The sequence below is a fragment of the Aplysia californica genome, unplaced genomic scaffold (genome assembly GCF_000002075.1).
Source record: "Aplysia californica isolate F4 #8 unplaced genomic scaffold, AplCal3.0 scaffold01428, whole genome shotgun sequence".
Taxonomy (NCBI): domain Eukaryota; kingdom Metazoa; phylum Mollusca; class Gastropoda; order Aplysiida; family Aplysiidae; genus Aplysia; species Aplysia californica.
This window is the reverse complement of record NW_004798698.1, coordinates 39,389-49,534: the sequence shown is the minus strand read 5'-3', so window position 1 is coordinate 49,534 and position 10,146 is coordinate 39,389. Positions and strand designations below refer to the sequence as shown.

Genomic DNA, 10,146 nt, shown 5'->3' with positions numbered 1-10,146 from the left:
TGATAACACGAGGAAACTAATTTGATTATTTTAATATCCTAAGATACAAAAGACAAAAGTCTCATAAAAAGACCACAATTGCGGAAAGGACGTACTTCTTGGCAATGCCGCTTTGCCAGCTGTACACAATCAGCGATGGTGCTGAGGCTGGCCTTGCTTTCAAATACCTGGCGGCGGAAGATGCTTACGAAAGACTGGAGCTCTTGTTTGGACCAGATCACAAAGGCTGGAAAGAAAAAAAGAGACAAGGGAGGCCATTTGTTTATTTGTTGCACAAGTAAACGGGATCCGACGTCAAGATATCTCATAAAGGAATGAAAAAAACCCACTTTTAATTTAGTTTTAGTAGGAGTTTAACAGCATTGGCAACACAATAAGGTCATATAAGTGCTGAAGATTAGAGGTGTCACAAAAGAGTAACAAAAGCAATAATGAAGGAGGAGAGATAAGGATGATATATACATGTTTGATAGGAAAGAAGGAGCAAACCAAACCAGAGCACCCACCAACCTCCCACTAAAGTAACACTACAATTAATGTTTGTTCATTTTTGTTTGTTTGAAAAAAGAGAAGCAATAAATTACATCAACATACTAACAGTCATTTAGTGCAGGGGGAAAAACAGACAGACAGACAGACAGACAGACAGACAGAGAGACAGACAGACATACAGACAGACAGACAGACAGACAGACAGACAGAACCGACCAGTGACGTGCCCTTCAACTACCCGCCTACTAGTAGAGATGTTTTTGTTTGTTTTAGTAGAGGTTTTACGGCGCTCGCAACACAATAAGGTCATATAAGTGCCGAAGATTAGAGGTATATACAAGAGAGTAACAAACACAAAAAAGAAGGAGGAGAGATCAGGACGATAGATGTTTGATAGGAAAGAAGAAGCAAACCACACCAGAGCACCCGCAAAACCACCCACTAGTAGAGATGATAGAGCAGAGCCACAAACAACAACGCCATTAATGAGTAGCTCACCTGAGAAGCAGCCGTGGTGCCCCGGAAAGGCTTTGATAAACTCCTTTGCCGTGTCCGAGAGGGAGGAGAAAAAGACGCCGCACAGACAGCGGATGTACAGAGTTGTGGCCCCTTCAAACTTGAGCTGTCGGATGTTGTACTTGATGATGGCGCTGCGGTTCCTCAAGAACAGATCACACGCCTGGCAAGACAAAAATAAAAATGGTTTGGGTTTTTTTGGGTGCTTTTTTTTATGTATTTGTTTTTATGCAAACATTGTCTTTTTTTTGGCTGTTTTTTCGTTGTTGTCTTTAATGTATTTTAAGCAAACATCGACGACACAATTTAGATCATATAGGAGGCACGCTTCGGACCCTGCCTGTCAGGGCCAACCCGGGTTGAGAGGGATGCAATTTCCCAGTTGTTGGGGTTTTTTGGCTCTCCTGTAAAATTATAAAACCTGCATTTACTGTACTTTTAAAAATAACGGCAGATGTCACCAAAAATAGGCACATCAAATTTATAAATTTTCACCTCATGCCATTTTCTTCAACTTTAATGTGCCTTTTATCATTACATATAGAACAAATTGTACAATTGTACAAACCGAACCTAAAAATTTCGTGTATTTATCTGTGTCCCTAAGGCTAAAAATTCGAGAATAAATTCTCTTCGTCAGCGCTCCTCACAATCACATTCTATTTATAGACATCAGAATGCGAAGACTGACCTGTGCTGATCTCCCGAGCCTGATGAGTTGTGTGACAGCCCGACGGGCAGCGCGAGGACCACCGCGGAGTGACCGCTCAGGGGACACCTGGAGTTCGTTCATCAGTCCGTCCGTCAGTTGTTTGACTCTGTGCTCTATGCGGGCCCTGTAGAGCAAACAGCAGAAATAAAAAACAAACAAAAACAAAATAAACCTAAAAAAAAAAGACACAAAACACGACGTTTGACATTCAACTGTGACTGCAAAGAGCTGTTTCAACTAACAGAAAAGAAGTTTTAGTTTTAGTAGACGTTTTACGGCGCTCGCAACTGCATAAGGTCATATGAGCGCCAGAAGAGTAGAGCTGTTTCAAGAGAGTAACAAATATTTTTAAAATTTTTTACATAGGGGAGATAAGGACGATAGATGTTTGATAGGAAAGAAGAGGCAAACCACACCAGAGCACCCCCCAACCACCCACATAGAAAACAAAAAAAGAAACAAAAAAGACCAAACTACTCTTATCCGTCCTGCGTTGATTACTTTCGGTACAAACACCACTAGTGACTAACTATGACAAAGCAGAGTACAAACCTGAACTCCTTCAGAGCTGGTCCCTTTGGGCATTCTGTGAGGTATTCGTTCACTGTGACAGACAGAAATACAGCATTTCAGAACCCATTGTCAAACAGTTTATAGTTTTAGTAGAGGTTTTACGGCGCTCGCAACTGCATAAGGTTATATGAGCGCCAGAAGATTAGAGGTGTTACAAGAGAATGACAAACATAAAAAAAGAAGAAGGGGAGATAAGGACGATATATGTTTGATAGGAAAGAAGAAGCAGACCACACCAGAGCACCCGCCAACCACCCACATTTTGAAACATAATTATAAACTATAATTTCATTATTGAACTCCATGTTTTTTTTCTTATTCATAGAAATCATTTAATGTTTGTTTCTCGTGGTATCTTTCACTTTATATATCATTCTTCAGTTAAAACTTTCCTTTTTTTTTCCAAAGCCAAGTGGAAACTATTATATATAGATTCACTGTGTGTGTTGTGATAGTCTTACAATGCATGTTTTCTGCCTCTTTACTTTTTTTTTTTTTTCAAATGATAATTCTTTACTGTACAGCACTTACAACCTTCTAGAGACCAAGCAAGCTATAAATTCACATTATTATATAATTATTATTATCAAAGAGTCCAACGATTCCGTCATGCTTGTGAAATTAAAAATTTTTATACGCCAAATTTCTCAAAACTAGGAATTAAAAATAGCCTATGGTAGAACCTTACACCATGCTGTCAATACGTTCAGAAACAGACACAAACTCTGCCACCCCCGGCCCACCTTTCTCTACTTGGTCAACAGCCCCTTCAAAATTCCGCTGAGCGATGTACATATCCAGGTCTTCCGGCAGCTCCTCTAACCAATCAGCTTGCAAGAAATCTCTGTCCATGGCCACAGGCTCCTCTTCCACATCGTCCGTGAAGCCTGCAGAATTACTTGATTATTACAATAACAGCCGAAAGCCAACATTAGAATTACAAAGTTCTATTTGACATTTTTGGCTGTCTTGAGTTACTAAGACCATGAGGTCAGAAACTAAATGTTCTATCTGCTCTATCAAAATTGTAAGATTATTCGGTGTCTTTATCAAGATATTCAAAGAATTGCACTCGAAAAAGCTTGACATGTGAAACAAAAAAATTTTTTGGAGTCAAATATCTCAAAACTAGGAAATGATAGGAAAACAACATCAAATAGTGGACTGGCCGTGACTGGAACATTCCAGTAGAATTCTGAGAACTGAGAGGAGGGAATGAAGCTGGTAGAAAATGGGTTAGATCAAGGTGAAGGTATAAGAGAAGGTGAAGGTGAAGGTAAAGGAGAAAGTGAAGGTGACGGTAAAGGAGAAAGTGAAGGTGAAGGTGAAGGTGTAGGTGACGGAGAAAGTGAAGGTAAAGGAGAAGGTGAAGGTGAAGGTGAAGGTAAAGGTGAAGGTGAAAGTGAAGGTGAAGGAGAGGGTGAAGATGATGAAAGTGAAGATGTACAAGAAAGTGAGAAGGGAAAGTTGAAGGTCAAGGTGAAAATGATTAAAAACTCTTACTCTTGGACATGTCCGCTTCCCCCGGGGAGGCGAGGGCGGCTTGCAGCTGTTGCTCTGCTAGTCTCATCGCAGCCTCTTTCTTCTGCTTGTCCCGGCTCGCCTTCTTTTTCTTCGTGTCCTCCAGAGCGTCAAGCCACTGGCGCTGCGAAGGGACAAGACAAGAGGGGATGACTCAAGACGTGCGTGTAAATTGTGGCCTCATGACACTCTTGAGTAGTTGAATCCCGAGTTCTACTGTACTATTAGTTATACATTATTAACTCTTTAAACTCTGAGCTTTTCCCACCGTTTCCCGGAGTTTTTTCTACAGTCACCTAAGCCTGGTGCGCTATGTCTCATTATAACCCCAAAAGCTTGCCTCCAACTTCTAAGTGGCAGAAACAAGCAAGGCTTTAGTCACTACTAAAAAACTTGGATCGGGAATAGTTCCCACAAACAAGAAGAAACTAGCACTAAATCAAACGAAAAAGTTGTCACTAGTATCGGATGCTCCCAACGTCCGATGAGGTTTAAAAGAGTTAATCACGACACATACCTTCGCCTTTGCCGTGTCAGTCTGGTACATGTGCGACTCTGGGAACATGAGGATCTTGAATCCGTTCTTGACAGGGCCCGTGTCCCTGACATTGACCACAGCCAGGCCGTCCAGCTCGTAGAGTCCCACGAAGCGATAGCGCATCGGACCGCGCCTGTGGCACCAGAGGAGAGTTGATTACTGAGCAGTACAGTCGAGCCTTCTCTCATTGGTCAATAGTATAAGACAATCACCTGCACAAAGAGCTACTTCCCATTACAACCCCCTCTCCATCCTTGCACATTTGGGAAGAGGTTTTTTTGTTTGACGGGGTTGGGGAGTTGGGTTGGGTTTTTTTTGGGGGGGAGGGTTATATTATAATGACCTGTGTAGTTGTAGTTAAAGTTCTATGACATTTGCAACACAATGAAGTCCTATAAACGCCGAAGATTAGAGGAGTTACTAGATGGTGACATACAAAGAAAAGAAGAAGAAGAGATAGATGAGGACGATAGATGTCTGTTAGGAAAAAAGGAGCAAACAACACCAGTGAGCATTTTTTTAAACTTTGTTCATCTTATGAGTTTTAACAGATCTTCATCCGATTGGCTGTTCCTACTGGGGGAGGGGAAGTTGAATCATTGTCTAACCTCTACCTTACTGTGCTGAACGAAACCATATCCCTCTTTATACCCAGTGAGCATTGCTCATTTGATATTTTTTTTAAAATTTGAACTGGGAAGTTGAAATTGTTTCAGAATGCTATCAGGTCTGCTGGATATAAAGATAAAGATTCTAACGCACATAGAGCTTGCTGATGAGCGGGATTTGCGCTCGGCTATACAAATAATGCTAATATTATTATTACTATCATTATTCATTTGATACAGCAGCGTCAGCCAGAATCTTCCTTCCTGGGGTGGGGTAAAAACTGCCTTTTTGGCCATAATTTCATCCAATCCTTCACAAAGAACAGTGCTAAATTTGATAGAGCAGAATTTAATCAAATTGTGCCCCCAAAAAAAGATAGCTTTCGTCCCTCCAAGTACCAAAATCTGGCTGGGCTGGCCCAGTCATGATTCGACAAAAGAATTCAACTGGCGGTGCATGCTGGATGATGGGCATCAGGCTGACCTGTTGGGTATCCAGGTGGCGATCATGAGACTGTCGTTGAGCAGGAAGGCGTGCACACGCTGCAGCTGGGTGTGGCTCTCCGCATCCAGTTCCACAAGGTCACCGTCGTGAACGAGCTGGCGGCCGGGGACCTCTGCAACATTCTGCACAGGGAGAGAGAGAGAGAGAGAAAGAAGTAGAGAGTGGGAAACAAGACAGACACAAAGTGAGAAAAATGTTGTATAAGTCAAGCATGATGCACATGAATTCTGCATGTATTTTAGTGCTATTGTTGTGAGTTACTAATATTGTCTTGTAAACCCATATGCCATTGTAGGCTGCTTATGTATCTTGTAAAGCCCATATTCAAAATATAAAACTAACTGCATTACAACTGCCTGTTTCTTAAATCATGCAGATATGGACCAACTTGAAAATAATGGTATTTCACTTTTTTTGGGGTAAAAAGTTTAAGCAAATATATATTATATATATATATGGCTATTTTTAGATTAATACGTATTCGGCAAGCGACCAACTCACAGAGCAGCCTTCCACTCTCTCCAGAAGGAACGCCAGATTCCTTCGAGTCTCCTCCTCCGGGCTCTCCTTCTGATCTTCCTCCCCTTTGGGTCCTTCCACAACCGCTGAAATGCACAGCAGGAGAACAAAAGCTGACACAGACCAGCAAAGAAAGTAGGAGGCAAACAAAACAGATCGCAAAAAGCACCCTTAACTTACCCTTGAATTTACCCTTAATATACAGAAGGCTAGTCCTCCTTTGTAAGCAGCTAATTTTGTCATCCAAGTTTTCATTATCACAAACATCCAGACTGATTAGAGACAAGTAGGGGGCTCTCGTGGCCTAGAGGTTAAGGCGTTGGCCTCTCATTCAAAGGTCCCGGGTTCGATTCCGGGTAGCGACCAAAAAATTTTCTTCTCTAAAATTGTCTCCTTTCACATCCTTTCCTGATCTCTAACAATGTTCTGTTGTCTGCTTTCATTTCCACTTTCTGCCCCCACCCCCTCACCTCCTTTGCCCCCTCCTCTGGGCTCCTGACTCTTTCTGCAGCCTTTCTACTGCTACTCCTTGGCTCCTCCTAACTGCTGTCTTTCTGCCACACCCCTGATCTTCTGGTAGGAAAGATCTACACCTAGCCTTCTCGGAAAAGGGCGAAAAATCTCGGAGGGCCCGTGTGCAAGTTGAGCACGTTAAAGATCCCTTGGTGGTCTAAAATTGATAAGAGTAGGCTTCGGCCGTCACCCGGGCAAAATTCAAAATTTCCTACCAACGAAAAAGTATTAGGTGTGTCCCGCGCGCTCATATGACCTTATGCAGTTGCGAGTGCCGTAAAACCCTATACTAAACAAACAAAACAAGAGACAAGTAATTCAAGCAGTGAAAAACAAGGTATGATCATAGAAAGAAGGTGATTTTGCTGAGGTTTGGTTAATTTTTGTTATGACTGTAGGCAACCTAGCAATGCTGTGAGACAGCTGAACTGGTGCAGAATATGTAATAAGATAAGATAAGACAGGACAAGAAAAGATAAGACAAAATAACATAAGACAAGATCAGACAAAATAACATAAGATAAGATAAGACACAATAGGATAAGATAAGACAAAATAAGATAAGATGAAAATACATGTTACTGTCCAGATCCTGGCAAATTTGGTTTGGTGTTTTTCTAAATACTGTGAGTTTAAAAAAAGAAAAAGCACAAAGTGCAATGTGGCGAAAAGATTTTAAACATTTTTACAAAGTGGTGCTAACCCTGTTGGGTCTAAGTTTGTGGCCTGTAATCCTGATAATAACCACATTTTACTAGTAGCAGATTAAGACAAATGTCTAACGATGAAGGAGCATACAACTCCTGAGAATCCACTAAAAATCCCAAATAAAGACTTAAGTCAACTGAAAAGAAATTAAGAGAGAATTTTCTAAATGATTCTTCTGTGAAACTTTGAAAAAGAGAAATCGAGGCAATGAGTGAGTGTGTGTGTGTGAGAGAGAGAGGGAGGGATAGAGAGACAGACAGACAGACAGACAGACAGACAGACAGACAGACAGACAGACAGACAGACAGACAGACAGACAAAGAAACAGACAGTCAGAGAGACACGCACAGAGAAACAGAGAGAGAGACAGAGAGAGAGACAGAGAATTACACTAGAAAACTACACTGGAGATGAGCTGCTGTTCCATGTAAAAATCACTTCAAGCAAGTCCAGACTGGCCATTTTATTCTATCTCACCTCTATCACTGACAAGGGACATCTCCATCATGGAGCCCATCAGAGACTTTTGCTCGTTCAGCATGTGGTTCAGCTGGTACATCTCGCCCTCCAAAACTATGTAGGAAAACAGCATCATAATAAAGACACATGAATCTTTGTGAAGATACATGAATCTTTGTGACATTCATTTGAAAAAACTACAAACTTTTTGCAGACATTTCAAGCATGAAATATAACATCGACTAGCTTTTACGATAAGTACTAAGTCCCAGAATTTTTCAAATTCTATTTATAGCAGTTTCTTCATTTATGGTATCGATTAAATGTTCTCAAGGAATATTTTGGCAAAATTCATATATACTAAATATCGAAGAAAAAAAATCAAGAAAAAATACATTAAAAGTATAATTGTTAAAAGAATTGAACATCGTTTTTTTACTTTCATGGTTAAGTACATTCTGACAGCTTGCTGATGATAAGCTACATGATGATAAGCCTTCTCACTCAAACCACTTTAAATTCATCAACTTTATTTGCTGTTATAAAAGTTGTTCCTGCATCCGATCCGGACATTGGGGATTGCCTTGTTAGTGAGACAATTTCCTGGGCCTTCGGCATATACTGTGGTAGGGTGGCTGTTATACTTATCATTTAAAAAAAAAAAACAATTTTCATCGCATTTTATGCTTTCTCAACAAATAAATCTATCAATCTCTGCAAGTACTTCACCCTCAAAAGAGAAATATCGCAACAACGAACCTGATGAGCAAAGGACTAGCAAGTACTCTATCCCTAAAACTTATAATAATATAATAATCTGCCCCCCCCCATCCTGAAAGAAAAAAACAAAAAAACAAGTCCAACCCTGGCTCAGATCAATTTCTGAACTCAAAACACATTTATAATAGTTTTAATCTTCAGAAATTATTTAAACTCCACTATATTGCTTTCTCAATTTCAATTAACTTGATACTTACTGGATATTTCTCTAGCAGTTTCGATGAACTGTGAATAGTTTTTGTAGACATTTTGCTTGAGTGCCTTGGCTGTTTCATCATTGAGCATATGAACATTGGCTTTCATGTCAAGCAAGGCATCTTCTCCATCTCCAGACAGTTTGGCAATAACTGAAAAAAAAAAAGTTGTATGGAGGGGAAACATATTAAATAGGGAACATATTTAAATCTCAGGATAAGTGTAAAAGCATCCGTATCCTTCACCGTCTCAAAGGCAAGGCAGAGAACATTAATCAACACTCTCACCGCATCCTGTCTCCAGCATGTTTCAATGTTTTGCATTATAACCAGGCTGCAAGATGACATCAAATCATTAAATTCAAATACGGGATAAGGACTGTAAGGGTGCCTAAAAAACTGAAGTGAGTTTGTAAATGTATAAAATATAGATCTACATATATGTCAATGTCATACAATAGCATTATTAAATTGTGTACAGCAACATTAAAATCAGTCTAACCCACTGGAACTGAGGCCAAAACCAAAAAAACTTTGCTGCACTGATTCATTGAATTGGCAGCTAGAATTTCTTTAAAAAGGTGCTTTTCGCAAGGACACAACGAACAACGTTGTTAGGCCCCTGACTGAATTCAAACCCACGACCCTCTATGGTTGCAAGTTTGACAGTTCTCATACAGAAAATCAAAGTTTGTTGCAAGGAGAAAAGAAAAAGTACAGTTAATCTAGATATCTAGATCTAGAATCTAGATGTCTACATCTAGATCTAGACTAGAGCTAAAAGCTAAAAGAGACTAAGAAGTTAGAAGAACACCTCCTCAAATCTAAAGTAAAGCCTGAAGAAGCACAAAAGTGAAAACTGTCCATCTTTTCTTTAATAGAGACGAGAACTAGCCAAGAGTCTAAGTATACAGCAGACAGATGATGCAAAACCCAAGACGCAATCAGATCATCAACTTCAATCACAACTAAATCATGGTAAATCTATCCAGTCAGTCAAGTCTGCGTTGGACTTGAGGACACACCCTCCTTTTCCTCTTCTGATGAACCGGTCGAAACTTACATGTTTCTGCATCAAACTTGGGTTTGGAAAGAATCCTTGCTAGACCGTCAGCCATTTTGAAGAGAGATGAGAACTGAATAGGCTCAAAATTTTCTACTATTGTTAAGAGTTGTTAAAATTCAATGAGACATTTGATTGACAGGAGCTTGTACTGAATGCCGAGCCTCTTCCTATAATAATAAATATTGCTCCCAACCCGGAAGAACAAAAGAAAAGTTTTTTTTAAGCTTTCAACACAAATGAGTAGCTACCAGTTTGGCGACAATCAAATAAAAATCAAAGAGAGAGTTATTACTAAATTAGTGTTACTACAGTAGTGATAATGTTTTGTATTCAAATTAAGTTCAGGTAAAGCCAAATAAACTAAGTTTCCTCAATAATATTTAATCTACGTAATAGAGAGTGCCTATAGTGTACATCTATGGTTCATTCTGATTATGCATAC

At 39.9% G+C, this 10,146-nt stretch overlaps 1 protein-coding gene across 1 annotated transcript in view; it reads right to left on the bottom strand.

Moving 5' to 3' along the window:
- LOC101859073 (exocyst complex component 8) overlaps positions 1-9,886 on the bottom strand; it is a 12,985-nt gene extending 3,099 nt beyond the window's left edge. Inside the window, exons 1-12 of the mRNA XM_005112819.3 lie at positions 9,702-9,886; positions 8,642-8,791; positions 7,683-7,778; positions 5,967-6,070; positions 5,445-5,587; positions 4,332-4,485; positions 3,797-3,938; positions 3,037-3,180; positions 2,273-2,324; positions 1,700-1,844; positions 991-1,171; positions 96-226 (exon numbers count right to left, since the gene is read on the bottom strand). Of these exons, the coding sequence (XP_005112876.1) occupies positions 96-226; positions 991-1,171; positions 1,700-1,844; positions 2,273-2,324; positions 3,037-3,180; positions 3,797-3,938; positions 4,332-4,485; positions 5,445-5,587; positions 5,967-6,070; positions 7,683-7,778; positions 8,642-8,791; positions 9,702-9,756 (1,497 nt within the window). The 5' untranslated portion in view covers positions 9,757-9,886. The remainder of the gene's footprint in view (positions 1-95; positions 227-990; positions 1,172-1,699; positions 1,845-2,272; positions 2,325-3,036; positions 3,181-3,796; positions 3,939-4,331; positions 4,486-5,444; positions 5,588-5,966; positions 6,071-7,682; positions 7,779-8,641; positions 8,792-9,701) is intronic.
- Positions 9,887-10,146: the final 260 nt, after the last annotated feature.